The 27,582-nt window shown below is 38.2% G+C and overlaps 1 protein-coding gene across 1 annotated transcript in view; it reads right to left on the reverse strand.

The window, feature by feature from the left end:
• The window catches only part of ITPR2 (inositol 1,4,5-trisphosphate receptor type 2), a 477,037-nt gene that overhangs the window by 436,761 nt on the left and 12,694 nt on the right, over positions 1-27,582 (reverse strand). The window contains exon 2 of the mRNA XM_045811874.2: positions 4,083-4,153. Within this exon, the coding sequence (XP_045667830.1) occupies positions 4,083-4,153 (71 nt within the window). The remainder of the gene's footprint in view (positions 1-4,082; positions 4,154-27,582) is intronic.

Consider the following 27,582-nt stretch of genomic DNA (forward strand, 5'->3'; position numbering starts at 1 on the left):
AATTGGACCAGTGATAAAACATGTTGATTTTATGTGTCCCTGGTATGTTTGCCAAGAAAAGGGCAGTGAACCTCCATGGTATTTTTTTCTTTTTTTAGATTTTATTTATTTATTTCACAGAGAGAGAGAGAGAGCACAAACAGGGGGAGAGACAGAGGGAGAAGCAGGCTCCCCGCTGAGCAGGGAGCCAGATGTGGGACTCGATCCCAGGCCCTGGGATCATGACCTGAGCCGAAGGTAGACGCTTAACCAACTGAGCTCCCAGGCGCCCCCTTCGGTGGTATTCTTCTCAAAAACTTAACCCCAGTTTAATCATGAGAAAAACATCAGGCAGACCCCGAATGAGGGACATTCTACAAAATACCTGGCCAGCATTCTTCAAAATATCAAGGTCATGAAACACAAGGAAAAACAGAAAATGTCAGAGACCAGATTAGATTAAGGAGAAGGATGACTAAATGCCCCATGGGGTCCAGGATGGGATCAGGAATAAGGAAGGGCAGTAGTCAAAAAACTGGTGAAATCCAAAGGACGTCTGGAACTTAGTCAATAGTAATGTATAAATGGTAATTTCTTAGTTTTGACAAATGCACCATGGTTATGGAAGATGCTAACACAAAGGGCAAGTAGGTGAAGAGGAACCCTCTGTACTATTTTTACAACTCCTCTGTACATCTGAATTTACTCCAAAGTTTATCTTTTAGGAAAATAGGCAGTATTTGACCATGAGAGAAATTTTGCACTGATAAGAGAAAGCCACTGTGCTTCTGTTAATATTCATCTGATTGTGTGGTTTCTACTGAAAAATAGCTGTCAGTCGGGTTTAAATAGCCCCTGGGAAGTTATTGTTAAAACTTGGTTTCCTCTGTTCATATGTGAGGCAATGTGACACAGTTAAAAGAATATTTCGCTGTATAATTGTGTGTATTGGAGAGAATCATTTTAACCCTTTTGGAGCTCTGGTTCCTCATTCCAAAAACGGGGGAGTTGCACTAAATTAACTTTTAATTGCCTAGAAGCTCTAAAATTGTATGATTCACTCAGACAAAGAACAGACTATGAAAAACAAAAATCTTTTCAAATTAATTTGGGACTATCATTTGTATGGCTGAAGCAAGAGGAACTGAGGTGTAGGGGAACCGTGATATGCTATTGTTTCTTCACCTTATCTAAAAAGTAACAATGAGGGAGGGTGCTCTGGAAACTTGGCCGAGGAGTCTGGAAATGCAGGGGTGGCGAGGAGGCCAGTCTCTGAAGAAAGCGATGATTTTTAAAGCCAGAGGGCACAGGGGGAGTACGCGCAGGCAGAGAATGATGAAATGCAAGAGCCATAAAAGGACAAACTGTGAAAAGACAAGGCCTCTGGAACAGGAAGGCACACGTGTGGCCGCTGCGCAGTCTGAAGACAAAGGCAAGCCCATCTCACGGCATTTAGCCTCTGGGACTCTACCATGATGGGGCTCCAAGAATCATCAGAAAAGAGCCAGAGCCTTCAGATAAAAGGAAACCCTCTCGGGGGCGCCTGGGTGGCTCAGTCCTTAAGCGTCTGCCTTCGGCTCAGGGCGTGATCCCGGCGTTCTGGGATCGAGCCCCACATCGGGCTGCTCTGCTGGGAGCCTGCTTCTTCCTCTCCCACTCCCCCTGCCTGTGTTCCATCTCTTGCTGGCTATGTCTCTTCCTGTCAAATAAATAAATAAAATCTTAAAAAAAAAAAAAAAAAGAGGAAACCCTCAATCCCCAGTACAAAAAGAGGACCCTCCTTCTCTGATGATGAATGGAGTAAGAAAAATGGTTTAGTCTTAAACTAGAGGTAGAAGATCAGAGCAAACGAGCAAGGACAATGACAGAGAGCATTAGATTACAGGAAACGCCCGCCTTCCAGGGGCGGGATGGAGCACCGGAGTGATTCATACTTTGAACCAGCTCCTGCCAAATAATATGACACCAAGCATCTGTATATAATTACCTAGCGGGTACAGAATGGTACCACGGGGCTCCCTCAAATACACTAAAGTAATCCTCACACTTTAAAACAATTCGCTTCACTGGGAAAGAGGAAAAGAAAAAAGGGGGGGCCACAAACCCTGAGGTTATCTTTGAAAGATTACTCTCCCCTGACCAACAGAGGAATAAGACCCCCCGACCTCATGGCGGTGAAGTGTGGAATGGCCCTGGGAATCGAGTTCTATCACATGACCCCAGGGAAAGTTTGGGTCTCTCATCCGATAGCATCCCATGGCTAGTTGTTGGATGTCTAGTACGGGCAAATGTCTGGAAAACACAAAAAGGAAGAAGCAGACTCCTGTCCTCGAAGAGAGTACAACATAAGAGCAGAGTCAGATATGTTAGAAGGAAACACATGATGCCTTTCTATGATACGTTAACTGTCATTTCTATAATGATCTAAAACACTTTACATTTATTCTCTGGAGAGGCTTCGAGCCTCACAAAGCTCTGTGCGGTGGGCATTGTCCTTGTTATTAGCCACCCCTGCTCTCACCAGCCAACCACAAATGCCCTTTGAGGCTCCAAGCGGTTAGGTGACCTACTTAAAACGACAGCCAATGAGCAGTACAGTCAAAACCTGAACCCCAAGCTTTTTCCTGTTACAGATACAGATTTGTTGTCCTCGTTTGCCTTGAAAACTTGTCTTTTTATCTTTAATGCGCTACAAGACTACTTACTCATCTGTCGCACTGCTGACTCTCCTTCCTGGTACTTTTATGGTGAGTCCGTCCTCAGTGAGGACCGTTGAGGGAACACCTCACTTGCCCAGTGTGAGGGGAGAGTCCCTACTGAGCAGTTTTATGAGTGCTTCTAATGGGCACTGCATCTCCCACAGCCGGTTTTATGTGAATTTCTCCACGTGGAGGGAAAAATGCAAGTTCTCCTTCAAAGTGACCGATTTAACTCAAAAAATATTTATTGTGCTTGTCACTCTCTCCGCAAGGTTCTGAGTGTAGAGAAATTCTTACAATGAGAATTGGGTGGGAAAGTGTCCGTCACAGAGAGTGAAACAACGGAAACATTTGCTGAATGTGAAACACTTCCCTTCCCCAATGCAGGAAGCAGCACATCCTGACTTGGGTCTGGGGCTCTGGGGAATCCCTTCCACTTTCTCTCTCTGGGATTTTATCCCACATTAAAGCTGCTTTTCACCATTATGAGAAGGAATGCTTACACAGTGTGTTCAAAGTGAATGCTGCTTCAAAATTATTTTTATTATTGTAAGTACACATAAACTATGAAATTCATTTGAGCAAGCTTTTAATTGCTCATTTTAGTTTGTCTATGATTCTAGGCAGATTCCATTAATCCTTCCTTCATAACAGTCCAGTTATAATCAGTCTCCTATTATGGCCAATGTCTCCGTTGATATTATCAAGCTAACTCTAAAATTATACTTAGAAAGGAGTTCTAAGACAACTGTTCATTATTATGTGCCATCCAAAGTGACATTTTAAAAGCTACATGAACAGGGGCGCCTGGGTGGCACAGCGGTTAAGCGTCTGCCTTCGGCTCAGGGCGTGATCCCGGCGTTATGGGATCGAGCCCCACATCAGGCTCCTCCGCTATGAGCCTGCTTCTTCCTCTCCCACTCCCCCTGCTTGTGTTCCTTCTCTCACTGGCTGTCTCTATCTCTGTCGAATAAATAAATAAAATCTTTAAAAAAAAAAAAAAAGCTACATGAACAAATCACTGTCACCCTCTTGGAGATTTTACAAATATAAAGAGCTGATAACGAAACACTAACATTTATAGCACACTTGTCCCAGGAATACATAAATAAATATCTGGCTGTATTTATTGGTTTGCAAAGTAGCCTTTCAGAGTTCATTATCAAGATTTCCCTTCAACAGATTGTCCATCAAAACAAAAATTGAAACTACTCTTTCCCTGTAAATCCCTCAATATGTAAAAGAAGAAAAACAACGAAGAAATTTTTTGAAAGACTTTTCAGTGGACATATTTATATGTGAAAGTTTCACACTGAATAAAGTTTTAACATGACTTATTTTAAGACCCAAAAATAATTTCATGCCCTTAGGTCACATAATAAAAAATATACATTTATTTCTTACCTCTGAACTTCTTGGGAGGGTTGGCAAGGTCTCCTGCCTCCGGGTGCACCACACATCTATCATCCACTAACCTGGAAGACAAAGCATGTGGGCATTGATAACCTCGTCATGTTCATCAAGCACGGACCGCATGTGGCTACTGTCTAAATATTTACGAAGAGTATGAATGCCATTTTTCACTAAGAAATATTTTAACAATCATAAATTTGTAAAAAGATTTTGTTATAAATCCTTTTGTTATAAATATACTAATTACAGCAAGTTTTATGAAATTGAAAATTTTTGTTAAGTGGAAGGAAACTGGTTAGGTAAATCATGATACAGACAAATGATGGGGCACTGTAAAGCTATTTAAAAGTCTATTTTTAGGGGCACCTGGGTGGCTCAATCGTTACGCATCTGCCTTTGGGTCAGGTCATGATCCCAAGGTCCTGGGATGGAGCTCAGCATCAAGCCCAGTGAGGGGCTCCCTACTCAGCGGCAAGCCTCCTTGTCCATCTCCCACTCCCCCTGCTTGTGTTCCCTCTCTCTCTGTCTCTCTCTCTGTCAAATAAATAAAATCTTTTTTTAAAAAAAAGTCTATGTTTAAAATGTACTGGCCTGTAAAATATTTATGTTATTAAAATTAGTGGTAACAAACCAACAAGGTATCATACATATTTAAACACACACAGCCTCTACATATACATATGTAAGGAATGGAACACAGACACCAAAACATTAACAGTGGTCAGATTACATAGTTTTGATTTTCCTTAATTTTTTTCCTGTGTGTGTGTTTGGCGGGGTTGTTTGTTTGTTAACAAGAAATGTGGGAGCTCAGGAGATCAGGCTCACAGAAAGACCATAAGGTGGGTGGTAATGAGCTCTCATTGTGCATTCAAACCCTGGGTCCGCCACTTAGTAGCTTAGTAGCTTAGTAGCTTAGTAGCAAGGTGACTTTGGGCCTCCTTCTTTACACCTGTAGAATAAAGATACCCACCTCATAGCTCTGCTAGGACAATTAAATGACTTAATATCTCTAAAGAACCTAGTGCAGTTTCTGGCACATAGTAAGCCTTAAAATAAGTGTTTAATAGATAAATAAAAATCAAGGACCTTGCCTACCTTATTCCTTACCATATAGTCTGCTTCTGGAAGAATGCCTGACACATACTAGGTACTCAATGAATATCAATCAAATGAATAAATTACCTTTATAGTTACAAAAACATACTTAATTCCTATTAAAATATTCATCAGAAGCCAATTTCTAAGACAATACCAAGAGAGAAGCTGAATGAATCTCTGACCTGAGAGCCAGGAGTCATGAACCTCCTGTTCAAAGAGAATTATCTAACTACCAAAGCTTATTCACTAACATTCATTTTCTCCATTGACTAAGTGGTAGGAATAACTGGATATTGTGAGAATGCATGTGAATTAGTTCGAAATTTGCGAATTCATTTGAAAGGAGGAGCCCAAGTTGCAACAAACAAAAAAAAGAAACAAACAAAAACCCATATAACCAGATCACTAGTATGCATCAACTCCAGGACAGTAAAGCCCAATTTGTGATCAAATGTCCCCTTGAATTAGGATGACTAACGAAATCAAAATGAAACTTTTGCTTCCTGATTTATCTGGTTACCAAAAGCAGACACTTCCTAAATCACCAAATTTCTCTACGGCGTCCAATTTCCACAACACAAAATGCTAACTTGGTCGAGCAATATGGTTCTTTCTTTGATTTTCTTTTTCATATATACTTCATTCACACTGGTTTACCAACATGCGGTTTTACAAGAGTTGCCAAGCATGCAAGATATTCCTTTTACAAGTCTTTAAAACTGTTTTTCTTAGAAACAGGAAGTCACATTGAGTCAAAAGAAAGTAAACCCAAACTTCCACAATATCCAACTTCAGCCTATAACACTGAATGCGAAAGGCTCAAAGAGTCCTGAGAATGTCACAACATAATATTTAATTTTTTTAATGTTATGAATTAAAAGTCAGCTTTTCTAATTACTTAAGACATGCTAAGAATTCAAAATATAACGATCAAAACAACCATCATCTTTTTTAGAACACAAAACTATTATATGAAAAGCAGCACTGACATTCTACTCATTCTTTGTGCCTACCCATTCCCCCAGAAATACAGGCTCCCACTATCATGCCCACTAAGAGTCCCCACCTGCATGGATTAATCATCAAGAGGAATGGGAAAAACTGAAGCTATAAATCAGATCACAGTTCATTTATGTAAACATTTATGCCTGTTCTCAATTACATGAAAGCCCAGATTAAAACATAATAACTAAGAATGACTTCAGTTCTAAGAATCAGTCCTATTCTTTATAGATAAACATCCGTGAAAATCACAAAATCATTTCATCATACAGACTTAAATAACTGCAAATGAGAATGGAAGAAAGGGAAGGACCAGATAGGAAGGGGGAAAAAAGTAAGGAGTAGGAGTCTGTTACAAAAACATAGACAATCATTGATGCTAACGGTTAAATAGGATTTTAATGGTAATTATTGGCACAACTTTTTCATTACCCCCACAGCCTCTTCTTGAATACATCCAACGCAGAGTATTCATCATTTACCACTTTCTGATAGTATTAATATCAGAGAGGTGTTTTATATGGACGCGAAATAGCGCCCTATGTTTTCCATTACTATACTTATCACATTTCCATTAAACTGCTTGCTTAATTGTCTGATCTTCCAATAAAATTGCAGCTTCATGAAGTCAGGAACTAAATCCATCTTGTTTACTATTATATCTTTGGCAATTTGGAGAATGAGTTATAATAGATACTAAATATCTGTTACATGAATAAATGAGTCAGTAAATAAAATGAGCCTTGCTTCCCAAATACCTTTCCCTCGTTAGTCCCAGTTCCTTCTTCTGGAACTATGTAGACTAAGTTTCCTTTTTCCGGGATGAGTAAGACTATTTCTCTCCAATTCTTTCTCATATCGATATCAGGGAGCTCAACATCCTTTCATACACCCCAAGTGTCAACATCCCCCTTAAATACGATCCTAGATGATCCGCGTGAGTCCAGATAGGCCCTCCAACGAGTCCTCCATAGGGGACTCGCGCCTCCTCCTTTCTTATACAATGCTTACAGCTATGTGTCCTAGGGTCATGGTAGCTTCCTTGGCAGTCGGGCCCACTTCTGACTCTCACTAATCTTACAGCTAAACAACAATCCCAGGTCCTTTTCATGTGTCCTGCCATCACTCCAGGCGGGCTCTCTCACCTACCACTGGAGCAGTTAACTGTTATGACCTAAGGACAGGAATTTACAATTGAATAGGGATTAATACAAAGTTCAACCTTTGGCCAAAGGGCAGAAATTATCTAAAAAGCATTTATTCCATCCCTACTAGCTAGTTCATTTAAGAAACCCTACCATGACTACTGCCCATGTTAATCACTCATACACAGTATTTTCTATACTTGGCTAACTGGCTGGACCATGATGGGAGTTAAAATAATAATCATCACCATAATCCTAACAACAACAAGTTTCTCTGGTCCAGATCTACAGAATCAAAATTTCTGGGGATCAAAACCAAGAATCTATTTTTAAGTCTCTCCAGGGGTACCTGGGTGGCACAGTTGGTTAAGCATCAGACTCTTGGTTTTGGTTCAGGTCGTGATCTCAGAGTCAGGAGATCGAGCCCCGAGTAGGGCTCCATGCTCCTTGAGAAGATTTACTCCAATCTTGAGACAATCTTGATTCCCTCTGCTCCTCCTGCTCTCGCTCTCTCGCTCTAAGATAAATAAATAAATCTTTTTAAAATCTCTCACCTTCCTTAAATGGATCAGGAGTAACTGTTCTACATTCCCATAGTACTCGAGGCTATCCTCTATCAATAAAACCTACCCCACGGCATCATAATTTTTTTTTCATAGGTCTCTAATGCTATAAATTATAAGTTCCAAGAGAGTCAGATCATTTCTGTTTTGCTCACCATAATATGCCCAACTTTAAGCATTAGGCCTCAAACATGGAAGGTGTTAAATAATTATTAATTGAGTGAATGACTGGGTGACTTTTTGAATCACTGAATAAGTCAATAATGTTATTTTTAGTAGGCCATACAAACAGTAAAAATAACTGGAACCAACAAACAGTTGCCTAAAAGTAGATAGACGGAAGGGTAGGAAACATTTCCCATCCAGATGTGTTTCAGAAAATTATCAAAAATACCTAATCCTGAAAGAGGCCAAGATAGCCCATTCTAAATAACTATATCTCATATAGCCCCTTTCAATTCAATAAAAAAAATCTCAAAGACACAAAGTTGAGCTTAAAAAAAGGAAGTCCCAAACTAGTAAATGCCATATAATTTCACTTATATAGACGGCATAAATAAGCAACACTAAATAGCAGGTATTTTAGAAATATGCATGGAGTATGGAGTATAAACAAATGATTTTATAAAAACACACAGCTATCAGATTTTTTAAAAGATTTCCAAAAGAAAGCAAATTATCATTTGATCTCCAATCCCTTATTATTCTACCAATTGCAAAGAAAATGTCACATAGTAGGTAAAATATGTTAGTCATGTGAATAAAGGGAAATCTTACAAAAATGGAGTAGGGAGGATAAAAGGGGAGACTGGGAGAGGAAGCCATACCACACAAGGTCAATTACATGAAGAATTGTCCATTACAGACCCCAACAAATCAACCATCAACAGGAAGAATCATCAATTACAGGCCCCAACAAGGAAAGATGTATATACTGCATCTCCTGTAAGAAATCAACTACCCTTGAAACTCAGCCATTGAGAAACTATCATCACCCTGGACTCATACTTTTCTGCAATGGACTTTCATTCAAAACAACCCTTCCCAACCTCTTCTCCTTCTCCATAAAACAATGGTCCTCTCCTTTGTTTGCTGGACTTTCCTATGGTTTCGTCACAGTTCGAATGACCCAAATTTCAATTCTCTGTTGTCCCCAAATAAACCCAATTTTGCTGATAAAATAACTATTTTATTTTTAAAGTTAACAATCATATCTTTTTTCTTCTGAAATCACAAAAGAAACTATTTCCAGTTTGAATACTTAGTAAAATAAGTATATTATCTTCCTCATGTTTGCCTACCATGTGTATCTGATCCTTGTACCACTAAGTGATATAGTTCATTTCTAAGGAAATGACTCTGAAGCACATTTAAACAAAATGAATTTAGGGGGAAAGAGAAAGTGGGGAATCCACAATGGATATTATCAAAAACGTATACTAAGAAAGGGGGTTAGGATTGTGGCTAGGTTCATAAGCATGATGGAATTGCCCTCAAAGTACTTCCAGAACTTGACCACAAATAACTTTATCCCCAACTCCGGGTTCACTTTGCTGGCCATACAAATTTCTCTCTTAAATTCTGCAACCCTCTGGCATCTTACCTAAAAACTATCCCTCCTCCCCCACATGTCTCCACCACCTGCCATCCCACAGCCCCCACAACCCTGACACCTATTCACCTCCCTCTTTCACTTTCATTTAGAAGAAGCACTAGAACAGTAGGAGGGGAAAAAAAAAAACCAACTAAGTTTTAATCCTTTGTCTGCCACTATAAAACCAGCTGTGTCTACACTGGTCCTTTAATCTCTCTGTGCCTTATTTCTTAAATGGAGCAGTTGTAATCTCACAAGTTCCTTCTATTTTTGTATTTTTTTTCATTTCTCCTGTTTTGTAATCAGAGCTGGCTTGTGGTATCATTCATCAACAGCAAACTCTGACATCTATATTATTTTCAGTGTAGTGTGAATATTCAACTGTTTAGTATCAGTGTTTTTAAGTTGATGTATTAATCATTCTAAGCAATGTACGAGTCTGTGATTTTATTCTGTTCACTCACCATTGTCTTAGAACACGGTGTCAAAAGATCCTAAGACCTTGCCCTTTAGTAATATGGACATTTTGTACTTATGGGACTCAAGTTGCCCAAGTAAGGAACCAACCTCAAGCCTATAGATTCTTGTTTGTATGCTTATTAATTTGTCTCATAATTCAGAGTAACTGAGCAGGAAATTCTTCAGATGTCCAATTTCATACCTTATAACTGATAGGTCCTGCGAACATATCCCTGCACAAAGCCATAAGTAATTCAAATTATGCAAAAAGGGAAATAACCATTGCCAAAACTTTCTGCCAAGAAGTGTTCTACTTTATTAATGCAAAACAGATGCAACATACCAAATTCACTCATAGCTATATTCCTATTTTGCCTGTCTATAATGACACGGAGAATTAATTTCACTTTTGTTTGCCATTTGAATGTGAGGATTTGGGCACCTGGGTGGCTCAGCGGTTCAGCAGCTGCCTTCAGATCAGGTCATGATCCCAGGGTCCTGGCATCAAGTCCCACATTGGGCTCCCTCTGCTCAGCGAGGAGTCTGCTTCCCCCTCTCACTCTGCCTGCTGCTACCCCTGCTTGGGCTCTCTCTCTCTCTCTTTCAAATAAATAGATAAAATCTTAAAAACATAAATTTAAAAAAAAGCTTATGTTTAAAAAAATGTGTGGTTTCTAAAAATTAAACCAATAAAATCTAACAGTATCTTCTTTTATTTTTTTATCTTCTCCTTTTAGATGTCTTACCTCAATAACATTTTTTACTAACACAAATATTTTAAGCTTAAATATTAAAAGTATGCTTAATATTGAAGTATTTCAATCATACACAGGTTTTCTGCGGCTAATATTTCTAAAACTGATTCCTTCCAAAGCTAAAATTGTGCTTGCTCTTAGGTCTTTAAAATGTTTACAGTTATTTTTCCATGAAAGACCAAATCAATTTAAATCACATATAACTTACAGCATCAACACTAAATTTTGAAGTACTACTGCACGGAAACCCGTAAAAAGACTGGATGAATCCTTGTGTTTTAATTTTCTGATCACTGCTATCACTTAGCCTGAGTGACTTAAAGACCTTTTTAAAAGGGCGGTATCATGTGGACTCCAAAGGCAATGACGTCTTGCACATATTAACCTTTTTAGAAATCACTGCAAGAACCCATCATTTTGTGAAGCAATTATCTCCAGAGCATAGATGCTGATGAAACTGGGGAGGAGACAGGGTGATACTAAATTACATGTTGCCTTTCAAAGAGAAACGTGTATCTGACTGTGATTTCAGAGAGGATTTGTCTATTATTTTGAAAGCTAAAAGCCCGAACCCAGCCAAAGGAAGAAATCATGACTTTTTCTTCTTGGATCTTCCTTCTGCATCTAATAACTTCCTTTCCTTGATCCTCTCTCCCCTGACTCCTTGACCTCTTGGAATCCAGTGATATTTCAACTCAGTTTGTGCAGCATTTTCTCCTCATCTGCCTATTACTGTTTTCATAAAAGTCAAAGCATTTGCCAAATTCCTTCCTCAGGATAAGAATGAGCATCTAGGGGCGCCTGAGTGGCTCAGTCGTTAAGCGTCTGCCTTTGGCTCAGGGCGTGATCCCAGAGTTCTGGGATCGAGCCCCACATCGGGCTTTTCCGCTGGGAGCCTGCTTCTTTCTCTCCCACTCCCCCTGCTTGTGTTCCCTCTCTCGCTGGCTGTCTCTATCTCTGTCGAATAAATAAATAAAATCTTTAAAAAAAAAAAAAAAGAATGAGCATCTATACCAGTTGAGATCAATTATTTAGTGATGCTGAGTTAACCTTGGCTACTATCAGTTCTCAATCATCTGCCAAGAGCTAGAAAATCACTGGCACTGGTAAAAGTGACTCACAAGGCAAAGTTCAGGTCCAGATGCTCACTCCTATAAGACTGACACTCCTTTCTGAATTTTTGCCACCAAAACCAATTTGGCACCAATTTGGAGGTGTTCTCAGGAAAAAAAGTCATAAAATGGAAAATTCACCCTACTGACACTCTTTTCTTCCAAGTATAGATACCTACCCCACCCCAGGTTTCTACTGCTTTTGGTCATTCACACCTTCATGTAGTTATTTTTTTACATTTCGTCCAGAGTTTATAGTTGTTATGCTGTAGATTAAATTGAAAAAATATGAGCTCAAATATTTTTAAAATCACTAATAAGACAAGGCAACAAACATGCATCAGCAAAAACAACAGACAGTGTAATTATCAACTGAAAAAAATATAAGGTAACTATTATGAATGTTTTAAGATGAAATGATATATTTTTTAAAAAAGAGCAAAGAGTAAAGGACAGCTAGATGGCTCAGTCGGTTAAGTGTCTGACTCGGTTTCCGCTCAAGTCATGATCTCATGGGTCGTGGGATGGACCTCCAGTCAGCTTCGTGCGCAGTCAGGAGTCTGCTTAAAGATTCTCCCCCTCTGCCCTTCCTCCAACTCACACTAGTGATTGCTCCCTCTTTCTCTCTAAAAATAAATAAATAAATCTTAAAAAAAAAAAAAAAAAAAGAACTAAGAGTAAGAGCAACCAAAAATGGCCAGACAGATCTGATAAAGAATTCCTAGAAATGAAGCATACTTGTTGAAATAAGTAGGTGAGTTTAAAACAGTAAATTAGACACAGCTAACGAATAACCTATAAGATTGGAAGATAAATCTTAAGAATCACTCAAAATGAAACTGAGGGCAAGAAGGACAGAGAAACTATGAAAGAGGGGTTAAGCAATATAAAATGTAGGAGGCGCCTGGGTGGCTCAGTCAGTTAAGCGTCTGACTCTTGATTTCAGCTCAGGTCATGATCTCAGTGTCCTGGGATCGAGCCATGAATCTGGCTCCTCACTCAGCAGGAAGTCTGCTTAAGGATTCTCTCTCTCCCTCTCTCTCTGCTCCTCCCTAACCCCCCTAAAATAAATATTTTTTTTAAAAAAGAAATATAAAAGGTAGGATGAGAAGCTTACCAAGCATATATAATGAGCATCCTGGAAAGAGAGGATATAGAGAATGAAAAAGACGCAATGTTCAAAGAGACAATGGCTGAGAATGTCCAGAGCTAATGAAAGATATGAATTCACAGGTACAGAAAACACAACCTATTAGGCCGCAAATATCTAAGAATCTACAACACAAGCCAGAAGATAGTGGAATCATTTCTTCAAATGCTGTGAGAAAATTATGCTGTCAAGTTAAAACTGTGTGTACCCAGCAAAGTTCACTTTTAAGAACAAGGGTAATTTCAAAGCATTTTTAGATAGACAAAAACTAAGAATTTACCACTTAGGGACTTTCACTAAAAAAGCTGTTGGGTTTATACTTCAGGTAAAAGGAAAATTATTTTAGTAGAAAAATACAAGTTATTAGAAGAAATAGGGAGGGAAAAAATGTTAACCATGTGAATTAAGCTAAACAAACATCATTGATATAAAAGAATAATAATGACTAACATGTGAGTTTAAAAAAACAACAGCACTGGGGCGCCTGGGTGGCTCAGTCATTAAGCATCTGCCTTTGGCTCAGGGCGTGATCCCAGAGTCCTAGGATCGAGCCCCACATCAGGCTCCCCCGCTGGGAGCCTGCTTCTTCATCTCCCGCTCCCCCTGCTTGTGTTCCCTCTCTCACTGGCTATCTCTCTGTCAAATAAATAAATAAAAATATTTAAAAAATAAAATAAAAAACCCAGCACTAAAATATTGAACAACTGCATCTAAGCAGAAAGCAAGTGATCAGAATGAAATAGTCCCATGGTTCTGAATTATACACAAATGAGTTAAAATATTATTTACCTTTATACTTTCTTAAGTATGTATAGTATAATTTTTTTAAACTACTAAAACAACAGAAACAGAGCATATAAATACAGAAGGAATAGAAAGGGAAGAAAGGAATAAAAAGAAAAATAAGCAAAACTTCAATCTATCCAAAAAAATTTAAGAAAAAAAGGAAAAATCAGCGAAAAATTATGATTAATATAAGGCACAAAGTAAGAGGGTAGAAATAAGTCAACAATAATCATAATAAATATAAATTTTTATCTTATCATTTAAAAGAGAGATTCTCCCCACCCCCCAAAAAAGCAGATTTTCAGACAAAATATCCAACCATATCCTACATAATTATAAGAATCATCCTAGAACATAAGGATAGAAAAAGACATAACAGAGAAATATTAATCAAAAGAAAGCTATGGTCACAGTGATAATATCAAAAAAACAGACTTTAAGAAAAAAAAGCATTGGAGCACCTGGGCCTCAATCAGGTAAGCATCTGTCTTCAGCTCTGGTCATGATCCCCAGGTCCTGGAATGGAGCCTCATGTCAGTCTCCCTGTTCAGAGGGGAGCCCGCTTCTCCCTTCCCTCTGTCCCACCACCCCCACCTCATGTGCTCATGCTCTCTCTCTTTCTCTCTTGAATAGATAAAAGAAATCTTCAAAAAAGAAAAAAAGCATTTTTCAGGATAAATAGAGCCATTATAAATGAGAAGCACTTTAGTTTGCTAAGAAGATAAAACAAATCTAAATTTATATGTAATAGCCTCAAATTATATAAAACAAAACTTATAGAACTACAGGGAGCAATTAACAAAGACACTATCATAGTGAGAGATTTCAACACATTTCTCAATTACCGATAGGGCAAACAGACAAAAAGTGGTAAGACTGCATGCCTTGAAACCCATAAATAACAAGCCTGATCTAATGGGCATATATAAAACATGTAACTCCTCATGGAAATATATAAAATGCAGTAACAGGAGAAAGTATTTTCTTCTGAGCATATATGGAACATTAATATACCAGGTCCCTCAACTGTTTCCAGATTACTACATATGGTTTTCATATTTCTACTATATTTGTAAAATATAGCCTAAATTTACAGGTTTGTAAAAATATTATTCTCTTGGCTCATAATGCACTTATGTTTAGCTAAAAAACCCATACCCATCCATCCTTCAGAGGCTGAGAGTCTCTTCTATGGTCCCACCATATTTGATATGCATCCTTTCAAGCTGATATTTATTGCTATTACACTTCTAAGTTACATGTCTCTAATAAACAGTGAGCTCCTTGAGGACTGCAGGAAGAGTATATTTTTTTACATTTATTTATTTATTTATTTATTTATTTATGTAATCTCTACACCCAACATGGGGCTCAAACTCATGACCCCAAGATCAAGAGCTGAATTCTTCCAACTGAGCCAGCCAGGTGCCCCTTGCGGGAGTATATTTTTAATCTTTATATCCTCAGTATGTAGCACGGTGACTAGCATGTAGTCACTACACAAAAAATATTTGAATGAATGAATGGGTACTTCATTCATGAGTGAATTGAATGAATGAATGGCCCAGGAAGGTCAAGAAACCAAACTGCAAAAGACAAAATAGGCTGGTGATGATACAGCAGAAAGATCATAGGCAGGAAAGATGAAATAAATATGTGATAATGATACAACTAACTGTTCACCCTCAGCAAATCATTTAATTATACATTCTAGAAGTGGATGGCTAAAAGAGACCTCAAAGAGTAAGCCAATCAGTAAGAGCTCCTAAGCAAAACAGAACATAAGTTAGCCAAAAATATTTCCTTCTTTGGAAATCTTCAGAGCACAATGCTATTGGTGGTTAAGTTTATAGCTGTAAGGACATGCCTCTTCCCTGTTCCTTTAAGTATGCTATCTTCTCCAAAAGGAGATGAATATGAGAACCATCTACCACTTCCTGGCTAATCACAGATAAAACAGAAACATACCTAGGAAGAAATAGTTGGCAAGAGAAGTTCCCTGGCCAGAAAAACCTCTGGCAGCTATAGACCAATTTCCACAATTATGCTAGCATGAGAAACTGGATATTTCTTTCCCAGAAAGTTGGAGGGTATAACAATTGCCTTGTTAAAACTACAAGCAGATGACTCTTGTTTTGAGTCAGTAAGGACCTGGGACATTTCTAAGAACTACCAGGAAAGGGAAGAGCTCAAAACTCTTAAAAATTAACCTCCCAGAGACATAGCTTCCAACGTTTAATTAACAGTGGGTAAATGTGAATAAACAGGAGTTAAAAAAAAAAAAAAACAGATGTCATTTTAAAGTCACACTTACAATTGGTATGGATGGAATCAATGGGCATAAGACCCCCCTTTTAAGCCTTTTCTGTACAGGAAGAAAATAATCCCAGACTTATTTGTGTTGTTGGCAAGGGTCTAATTGTGGCTGAAATGATAGACATATCCTCTTCTGCAGTGTTTTAATTAAAAAGCAGAGACCTCTGTGGGATGGAGTAAATGAATCCTTACCTGAAAATAATAAAGCAATTCACATGACCTCTGAAAGCAGAGCAACTGAGGGTAAAATCAAAGGTAAACAAAAATAAGCAGAAAAGTCTGACAGCTGAAGAAAGCTACGCATATACGTGTTGAATTATTTCCCTTGTTTCCAGGTTAGACAAAAAAAAAAATTTCCAATCTCTGCAGGCAGAAATAGTAGTACTCTTAAGTTAGATGTTTTATTTAATACTAGGTAATAAATTTATCTCTAAATGCAAAGATACTCTTAATCCTAATCCTAATTCTTCAGATAGTGATCATCATAACCACAAATAAAAGTTCCCAAAGACACATGCTGCCTTCTGCTAGAACAGGACAAAAATGGGATAGTAATAAATTTAACAATATACGTTTTCTTTTAAGGTTCTAATATCACAATTGTATCAATTGCATACTAAATATGTGATGTTGGAAAGTTATTTCTTTGGCCTAATTATAAAATTTTGATAATACTAGTATTAACTTTATAGAGTTGATTTGCAATTTAATCTGATAATGCAAAATACCTGGTACAAAGTTAACATTCACTAAAGGTTAGCCATCATCATCATGAACATTATCGATTATAAGTGCCTAGCACAAAGCACATACTCAGTAATTATTAACTATCGTAATATTCATTGTCATTACTATTTATTATTACCCTTAGTTGCTGAAAGAAGTTGACCAGTAAGGTAATCACTTCAGAAAAAGATTTATTTGAATCTCTTCATCAGGAAATTCATTCCACAAATATTTACTGAGCAGTTACTATGCGCAAGGCATTGTTCTAAGAGCAAACAAAACCAACACTCTTGCAGGGGGTAGCAGGGACTAGACAAACAATAAACAATAATAAATCCATAAATTTTATAGTGTGCTAAGGGATAAATGCAATAGAAAAAGAAGAAACATAAAACATGATAAAAGACTTAAAGGACATGAGGAAGATATCTGCATTCCAGGCAGAGGGAACAGCCAATGCACACCCTCAGTGGGAGCATGTTTGGCGTATTTAAGGGCCTGCAAGGAAGACATGGGGGCTGACAGCAGTGAGGAGAAGGTAAGCCATTGGAAAGGAGGTTAGAAAGGTCAAGGAATCAAAGGCCACATCCTATAGGCCTCCTAGGTCATAGTAAAGACTCTGGATTTTACTTCAAGTTAGACAGGAGCCACTGGAAGGAGCAGAGAAAGGTCAGCGTGATCTGGCTTATTTCTGAAAAGATCTCTCTGGTGGCTGAGCTGAGAGCAGACTGGTGGGACAGAGGAAAATAAGACTTTAGAGATTAGCACAGCAATCCAAGTGAGAAAAGTGAAGGTCCATAAATGTGTCCCACACAAACTATCAATACTCTAACTAGAAAGAACAGCAGGGAAATTCAAAAGAGATGTAAACAGCTACTCTCTCTTGAAGGGCTACCATATTGGTTTTATGGTGGAATTATACATACAATATAGTATCTACCATAAATAAGGTGCAGTTAAGTATTTCAAAGCCAAAAAACTAGGCAGTGTCTGGCACAGAGTAAACATAATAATTACTTACTTAATTCAGTAGATCCAAATTTATTCAACTTCTTGGTGGGAAATGCTATTCAAATATGAGATTTAATAGGAAAAATGACATAGACCCGCTCCTCATGAGGCACACCGACACACACTAATTACATTCACTCATCCTTTCATTAAACAAATATAACTGACCGCCTACTGTGTGTCACGTATCACACGAGATTCTAACCGAATCTCTTAACTAAGACTTCAAGAAAAAATAATAATAATAAAGGTGTGGAAATAATTCAAATATGTTCAAATTTAGTTACTGAACATGAAAAACAGCTCAGGGTGAGAATCTGAACATATTAAGGAACTAAGTTTCAAAAGTTAGCACTCCATCAAGGAACTAACAGTCTCCAGCTCAGCATGAGTCCACAATGAACCAAACAGAAGATTAAGAGCATTATGCATTTAAATATTAAGCCTTCTTAACTTAACCAAATATATCTTAAACATTTGAATGTACTTGAATCTTAAGTGTTATTCTCAAACCTTCATGATAATTATTTAAAAAATACTCCTTTTTATGGAAAAAATATATGGATTATTAGAAAGCCAATATCAAACAAAATACATCTTAAAGAATAATGGAAATTGCAGTCATTTGGAATCTTGGTCATTGATACTGTGTGTTTCCTCCTGTAACAAAGTACATAGAAAGTTATTTCAACAATACCTATACATTTCAAAGTACTTCCTTCCCCACCCAAAGTCAACCTGCACTGGTTCCACTTATGAGCCCTGCCAAGGACGGTATGCTCAGCCCATGCCAACGCCTTGCTGGAGACACCCCAGGGCAAGTGAAAAGCTAAAGCTAGACTTGATATCACATTTGGTAAATCCAAATCACTGCCTCTGCAGTCTGAAGAAAGCAGCTTCATGATAGGCTTCACAAGATTCCTATAATGCTCCCCTACTTTTCCTCCGTTTGCACAAATGTTGGTATTTATTCTCTGAATTCTCAAAAATTCTGCAAGAAAGACACAAGTCCTTCCTTTGAGGACCTAAGTGCCTATGATGATAATATCCAGAAAACCAGTAGCTCAGTAAGGGACACTCAATGGACCCACTGACATTCTAAGACCACAATATCAACCTTAATTAAACTATCACATATGAAATGTGCCTTGGACATCTGTTATGTTTTACTCTGCCTCTTTTAGAAACTTCCATTTCCCACCTAATAACTCTTAAGATGGCATGGTTAAGAAACAATGGGATCCCTCCACCACCTAAGGGAGGGTCTGAGACCTGGGCGGGCCCCCTCTCTCTCTCTCATCACACCAGACACAGTGCTTGGTCCAGAGGAGACAGCATAACCCAAGCAGGGCCAAAGCCTCTACAGAAGTGGATATGAACAATGAAAGGAAAAGGGACGGTTCTATCTCCTTCTAAAATCAAGCATTATAAGGGAAAGTGTAGGCCTAGATCTGCCAGAAATCATTTTTCCCCACCATGAGTGGAAAAAGCCTGCCAGAGAGTAAGTCCTACAAGAAGGAAAGAAGTGAAAATAGAGGGGCGCCTGGGTGGCACAGCGGTTAAGCGTCTGCCTTCGGCTCAGGGCGTGATCCCGGCGTTATGGGATCGAGCCCCACATCAGGCTCCTCCGCTAGGAGCCTGCTTCTTCCTCTCCCACTCCCCCTGCTTGTGTTCCCTCTCTCGCTGGCTGTCTCTATCTCTGTCGAATAAATAAACAAAATCTTAAAAAAAAAAAAAAAGTGAAAAAAGAGAGACAAAATCCTAGTCTCCTCAACTGAACCCTTGGTCCCAACTGAACCTGAAGCCAGAACCTCCTCTTGGACTCCCCAGTAATGCAAACCGAAAAGCTCCTATTGTGCTTAAACTAACTGGGTTTCTATCCCTTGCAAAAGAAGTAAATGAAGGTCCTAGAGAGCACAGAACTGGTAACGTATAAGCAACCAGAAAATCCAGATTAGATTAACCACATACCAAATATGTCCAAAATAAAATCTGTCCATTCTGTCACTGATTCATTCAACAAGCATTCATTGATTATGAGCCAGGCACTGTCCTGGGCACCGAGGAAACAACAGAGTGCAATACAAACCAAACCCAAAGCTTCCCGGTGAATGCAGAGCTATTACTGCACATTAGCACAAGCACTCCCAAGCCTGGACCCAGCGGGTGATCTTCAGGCAGTCTGGAACACCATCCAACGCACGTAAACTCCTGTGTCTTTGTATACTCATTTGAAGTTGCAACATGAATTTCCTCAGTCTCAAAGTGACATATGATCCCCAGAAGATTAAGGAAAACTCAGAGCACAAGCATACCTTAGAACCGAGACATCTCAAAGTTTTAAACTCTCATCCCTTAACTTTAGCGCAGTTTTGTTCAGAGAAGACACAATTTATGGAACAGGCATGTCACAGAAATATCACTCCCTTTTACAATATGGGATGAGTCTAACTCTTTTAATTCTTTTCTTCTATGGAAACAAAACTAATAGCTAAGAGTTGGTTGCTTTCACCCCTAATAAGCTGGAGAGCATCTCACACATTAGCGCTTTAGAGGCTAAATAGAGGAGAGAACTTAGATCCTCTCCTGCAGATCACATACAGTCTTCCCTTCTCAGGGTGCTATTTGTGGCCAACATAGAGTTCAATGATTTTTTTAAAAACTAATGGAAGGGGCGCCTGGGTGGCACAGCGGTTAAGCGCCTGCCTTCAGCTCAGGGTGTGATCCCGGCGTTATGGGATCGAGCCCCACATCAGGCTCTTCAGCTATGAGCCTGCTTCTTCCTCTCCCACTCCCCCTGCTTGTGTTCCCTCTCTCGCTGGCTGTCTCTATCTCTGTCGAATAAATAAATAAAATCTTTAAAAAAAAATACAAAAATAAATAAATAAATAAATAAATAAATAAATAAATAAAAAACTAATGGAAAACAAAGAAATAAGTCTTCAAAAGCAGGATTTCCCCCTACCTTGAAGTTTTAAAGGGCCCAGCTTACAAACATCACTATCATCAATAGACAACTTTATTTTTTTTTCTTTAGCAACTGAGTTTGAATTTGAAAGTTTCTTTATTATAATTGAATAGAACCAAAGAGCAATCAAGTTGCAAAATGCAAAATGTCAATAATTCTGGAAAGTTATAGGGGAAATTAACATTAGAGAAGCTTCTCTTAAAGTTATAAGCTTCATCTATAGAATTTTAAATCAGAGGAACATAATTTTACAAAGATAAGCTCAAGAAGGGTATCATCTTCTGCAGTCTGCCCATGATTTGAATGTTTGGGAGTATCTCAGTACCTACTTTCTAATTCCTTTTGAAACATATATATAAGCTATCTGTTGAACGCTTGTCTTTCCTGAACCCAAAAGGAAAGGCATCTCCTTTTCATCTGCAAAATGGTTTTCTACTAAACCGATATTGATCAGGTTTGTATCTGGTAAAAAAAAGAAAAAAAAAAAAAAAAAACAGGAACCAGGGTCATGGTTTCCCTTACTCAAAAATGGTCTTCTGGAGATGTTTTAACAGCAGTTGATTCATTATAACTATTTTCTCACAAAAACTTCCTCTAAAATGTGATTTGGTGGCTTTCATTTTGGCTTTTCCTACTCCGAGACTACCAAAAGTGATTCCTTTAAACTTCTTTCTCAACCTCCCGCCATTCCTGGGAGTGAAACTAAAAGACCAGGTAATCAAATGTTTTTTTTTTATCCTGCCCAAATAATTCACTGATTCCTCTTTACCAGGTACGCACTACCTTCACTCTTCAATAAAAGATGTCTCCCTAGGGATGGACAATCTCACCTGACATCTTGTAAGATTTCCCAACCCCCTCCCACACAGTATGACTCTTGCCTCCTGGAAGAGGTCAGGGAAGAACGATGTCATACCAGCAGTCACTGTGCCCCTTGAATAAAACCAGCCACTGTCCTTCGGTAGCACGTGCTCTTATCTACCTATATCTGTTTTTCTCATTCTTTCTCTTTATGATGTCAAGCTTCAAACTTACCCAAAATAGTTTTTTAAACCGTCTTTTTTTTTTTTTAAGATTTATTTACTTATTTTAGAGAGAGAGAGCTAGAGCGTGCAGGGGGTAGGGGTAAAGGGCAAGGAAGAGAGAATCTTAAGTAGACTCCACCCTAAGCACAGAGGCCAAAGTGGGGCTTGATCTCACCCCCCCTGAGATTATGACCTGAGCCAAAATCGAGAGTCTGACGCTTAACTGACTGCACCACCCAGGCGCCCCTTAAACCATCTTTTTAAGCAACTGTGTTTAGGGTCCAATTATCTTGCCAAACTGATGGTGTCCAGCCAAACTCCTAATCAAGAAGGAAAAGATAAACCTCCACAGTCACCCTGTCTTATGAGACATGCGATAAGGAACACGTGTAGATTTAGTAATACACTCACTCTCTCCCACAAACCAATACAGCTTTCAGCTTTTTCTTTGTAAAGTTCCTCTAGATCTACACGTTAAGTCATAATGCTGTGCACAATAACAAATTACATGGAAAAAAATACACCCATTAGGAGAGAAACAATTCTTCAACTGTGTGTTGTTTCTGGGTTGTACACTGAGGGCTTTGTCATGAGAGACCACATCCATGCAGGCCGGTGGCATCTCCTGCCGGGTAAGGAGAAATTATCCTAAATCATAAAGAATAAAAAACCTTCATGGTCTCTCTTGGCCCTTTCTCTTCTCCTGTCAGAAGGAGGTCTGTGAAAGGCGCAAGATTCACTCTGAACTGAGACTGCGTATTACCAAGAGAACCTCAGGGTCCTTTCTCCGTTTCCTCTCGCAAAGCAATTTCACAGATAGTCCCTACAATAAATGGTCTCCAAAAATCCTTACAGCTTTGGGGTGCCTGGGTGGCTCGGTCGTTAAGCATCTGCTTTCAGATTGGGCCATGATCCCAGGGTCCAGGGATCGAGCCCCGCATCGAGCCCCACTTCTCCCTCTCCCACTCCCCCTGCTTGTGTTCCCTCTCTCGCTGTGTCTCTCTCTGCCAAATAAATAAAATCTTTTTTTAAAAAAATCCTTATACCTTTTTTCCCCCACGGTGTCCTGTTTTTCAATGTTAAGTGAGTGAAATGACATTCCTCTGGTTCCCTGCCTTATTCAATATTCTAAACCACTGAAATCGCTCTAAATGTAAGAAAGCCCTATCGCCACTTTCCCCATGTCCACCCTCTTCAATTCTCCCCTTTTCCAACCACAGCATCAAGGGATGCTCAGTCTTCCCTTCCTTTCACACACCAGTCAAAAGCCCCTTCCATGACTGGAGAAAATCTAAATTCCAAGAACTTGGCAGGGCTGGGGCTGTTACCAGGCCAGACTCATTAGCATTCCAAACAGGACCTGAAGAACTGCTAAGCAGCAAAGTTTTCTTTCAAGGGCTTGGAATTCAAAAACAGGAAAAGAAAGGATGTGATAGGAAATGTTTTATTTTCCCTCATTCAATGTTACATTTCCTTTAATTTATGGATATCTTGATTTACACACATACTTGTGTTGAGTATTTCACCCTTTAAACTTCCCTGAATGCTGGAGTTAGAAGAAACAGCTTGACCAGATGTTTTTTTCAACAATCAATAAACCCTAAATCCATATCTCATCTCCTCTCTCGTGTCTCGTTAAAAAAATAATAATAATAAAGAAAGTATACCTTAATGATACTCCAAATACCATGACAGGTCTGTTGAATTCTCAGATGATACTTGGAGTGTAGTTTTAAAACCCCTGCCCACGGGGAGCCTGGGTGGCTTAGATGGTTAAGCGTCTACCTTGTTCTCAGGTCATGATCTCCAGGTCTTGAGATCCAGCCCCATATCAGGCTCCCTGATCAGCAGGGAGTCTGCTTCTCCCTCTCCCTCTGCCTCTCCCCCTACTTGTGCTGTCTCTCTCTCTCTCTCAAATGAATAAATAAAATCTTAGGGGAAAAAAAAAAAATGCTACCTGAAACAAGATATTTAATTTTACATATATATAAGTTTTGTAAATATATACACATATATAAATAATTTATTTTAGTTACATATAAATTGTATATATATATATGCATTAGATATATGCATAAAATTTATATATAACTAAATTTATATATAACTAAAATAAATTATTTCTCTCTTCCAAATATGTTCCTTCAACAATAAACACAAAATAAAATCAAGAAAATACTGGGTGATGTACCTAACTCAACATTTTCTTTTTATTTGCATCACTGCTACAACAGTGGGAAAACATTTTCTGGGAAACGTTTTACAGGGGAAACAGTTTCTGGCTTTTTTAATTATTGCAAATCTAGAAAAAGAAACCACTGATATTTAAATGTGTAATATGATTCAACTCATGCTAGTAAATAGGTGTAGATGAACTCCTTACAACTTTATCATTTAAAGAAAATATATATGAATTTTTAAAACATCTAGCACGTACCAGTATAGCTTTCCAAACATTCACACAGGTATAACATCATTCCATACCCCAAAGAACCACTGAGGAACAGAGGACACATATAATTAGTACTCCCAATTTAAAGATGGGGAACTGAATTCAGATATTAAATACTTCATCCAAGTTCTCAGAACCTCTTCAGGGTAGACTAGAAGTCAAACCTTAGCACTTAACCAGCTCTTTCCAAAATCCACATTGCCTTTAAAAGCTCATTATCAAACATCTATTTATTTAATGGTTTGATTTCAACCTTGAAACTAAATATGATCTCTAGATAATTATATCATAACTAACCAATTTCTTCAGGAGTTCAAAGTGGACCCAAGTTTTAAATATTAAAATAGGAGGGAAAAAAAATGAGTTGAAGACACTGCCTTTTAAGAGTTAGAAAAATTTACTGTGCCATTTCTGAAAAGGCTACACAAAGATCATATTTCAATATTACATATTAATTAGGAATCATAATTCATATCAAGCTCTGGCACAAAATACAGGGGGAGTTTTTAATTGAAAGTATTTTTACAACAAAATTTTCTAATTTTTGAGATCTAAACTAATGATTTTTAAATTTCAGAATCTGTATTTTAAATCCTGCTATATTATACCCTGCTGTGTATACAGCTCCATCATAATAATTAATTCACCTACATCGTGTATACATAAGGTGCCACAATTACTCCACAAAGTGGAGTACTCATGTCTAAACAAAAGCTATCTACATTAAAATGAAATACATTCACAATAAAATTTACTGTAAGAAATAGAGATTCTCATGTATATACATTTCATGGATGAGATTCATTTATCAAAGCATGTTTATTCATGTGCTTATGAATAATGTACTTATTTTGAAAAAGTCTGTTTCATAAACTCCCTCTTCTTTTTATTTTGTAGCAACATTACTGAGGTATTATTCAGGTACAATACACCACTGCCTTCCCTCTGACTTCTCACCGTGACCCCCACCCTTGATGTCCTCAGAGTCCTGTCCTTCAAGAGCTGATGCCGAAGAAGTTTAGACTGCACCAGACTTCACGCTTTACTGCAGCATGTAAAAGTATTCAGATAATTCTCCTTCTCACTAGGAAGTACACTCCACCTCGAACAGTGCTGGTATAAAAAGCCCAAACGTAGTACACTGGAAAGAGAATAGTCTCCTAGAAGCACAAAAGGTAATTAAAGATTTCACATTTGAAAACCTGACCGTAAGGACATAGGAAATATGGCTTTGTGGAGGCTAAGGGGTAATCCCATTTGGCTGCAGAAAGGCACTTTGCCTTTCTGGCGTCCACTGCCTTTCTCTGGCAACACAATCCTGACAGAATAATGGAGAAGGGCTCTTCTTCTCCCACTCAGGGCATGATGATGTCATCTCTGTAAGCAGAGCATCTCATTCCCTAGCCACAGTGTTTGGCTGAAGATGGGACCATTATTCCAGTCAAGCAACAGTGATGACGGCTGGGGTCTGAGGAAGTGAGGCACTCTTTTCAGCTCTGGGTGTGAAAGGATAGGGTACTGCAAGGCAGAAGCTGCCAACAGCCATGCCACCACCATAGGCGGGGGCTTGCCTGAGGATGGAACTAACATTCACGATAAAACAGAATCAAGGATAGAGTCTGTTCCCTTTGCTGACAATTGTTCTAGATGGGTCTTCTCTGTCTTGCAACCAAAAAAACACCCTGATTCATAATGGGTCTTCCAATTCACTAGTTCTGTCATTAACAAGGAAAGTGACATGTTTGGAGCTCTCATCCATTACTCCAGGAGTAGAAATAGCAAACTGGTACAAACTGCAACGTAAGGAATTTATGTTAGCTGCAAGGAAGCATCACAGAGAAACTTTCAAAAAAGAGTTTATAAAGAAGGGGTTTTTAAATGGTTTTCTTTAATGCTTTTATTTACTAGGATTCTTCAATAGTTTGTGCGCATATATATACTAAGATTCCAGTAACAGTAAAATCTCCTTTTATGGCATAACTAAAAGAAGGCTAGAGCCTGCATATTTTTGTTTATTAGATATATCCAAGAGGGAGGAGTAAGAACACTCTCCATGCCTTTCAGATCCCTATGATTTTGTCTAAAAAGCTTTAGTATTCACAAGATAAGTAACCATCATCATTTGATTAGTCACTATTCAAAATTCAACAAGATTACCCTAAGCAAAATTTTTAATTTATAAACTGATTAATTATCCAAATTAGATAAATGTTTTTGCTAATCCCTCTACCAGTCACAGATGTTCATTAGGAGTTCTTGGCCAATAGGACACTAGACAAGGTACAGCAGCACCAGCTGTCCAGTGGAAAATTGTGCAAAACCTCTATCCTAATGGCTCCAGAGCAAACATTTGCTTTTGTTTCGATAAATAAAACAAAATTGTTTCCTTTTACCACTATGTTCTACCAGGGAAGAAATGTTAGCGACTAAAATAACAAGTTGTTTTTAAAATGTAACAAGACTTGAAAATTCTCTTCAAGGAAGATAGGGTATATATATGCCGAGCAATTCTAAGGTTATTACTAATGTTGATACACTTCAGGTGTTTGCATTACATCAAAAGGATAGCAGGCATCAAATCACTAATAAAAGATAAATATAAGTGCCTGCAATTTAGTAACGTGCATTATTGAAGTGAGGAAGAAAAAAAAAAGCCAAAACCAAAATAAATAATAGATAAGGCAGTGTGCCTTTGAACAGCCTATTAAACAAATACCAGCTTAAATTGGTTTGCTGCAAAATTTTATAAACATAATGCAGCAGAATTTACAACATCAGTGAACTATGAACTCAACCAAGCTTCCCAAAAGAGACTCATGCTGATTTTTTTGATATAATAGCAATAATAGTAATAGTAATAACAGTGGTTTCTACCTATTTAACTTAGGTGTGCCTGATGCTAAGGGTTTGATGCTTACTAAGTGTTTCACAAATGTTAACTGCCATTAATCTCATAGCAGTAGTATAACCTAAGCAATAATCCCACTTTACAGATAAAGAAATTGAGGTTTCAGTGTTAAGTAACTTTTTAAGGTCATACAAAGGAGACTAGAGTTGTAATTTGAAACCAGGTTTGTCTGAATCAAAATCAAAATTTCTTGAGTACCTACTATCAGACAGAGTGTGTGGCATTAGGCACATAAACGTGAACAAAGCCAGACGGACTCTGCCCTTAGAGAGTTTAAGTAAAATTAAAACTACAACTGTGATAAATTTTCTGAAGGGGAAAATATGGTGCTGTATGAGCATACAGTAAGGGAATTCACACGGTCTGGGAGATCAGGAAAAGTTCACTGCAGAAGGGTCAATGAGCTGAAATCTGAATG

Source organism: Ursus americanus, chromosome 25 (assembly GCF_024610735.1).
Source record: "Ursus americanus isolate L20-20 chromosome 25, mUrsAme1.1.p, whole genome shotgun sequence".
In the NCBI taxonomy this organism is placed as follows: domain Eukaryota; kingdom Metazoa; phylum Chordata; class Mammalia; order Carnivora; family Ursidae; genus Ursus; species Ursus americanus.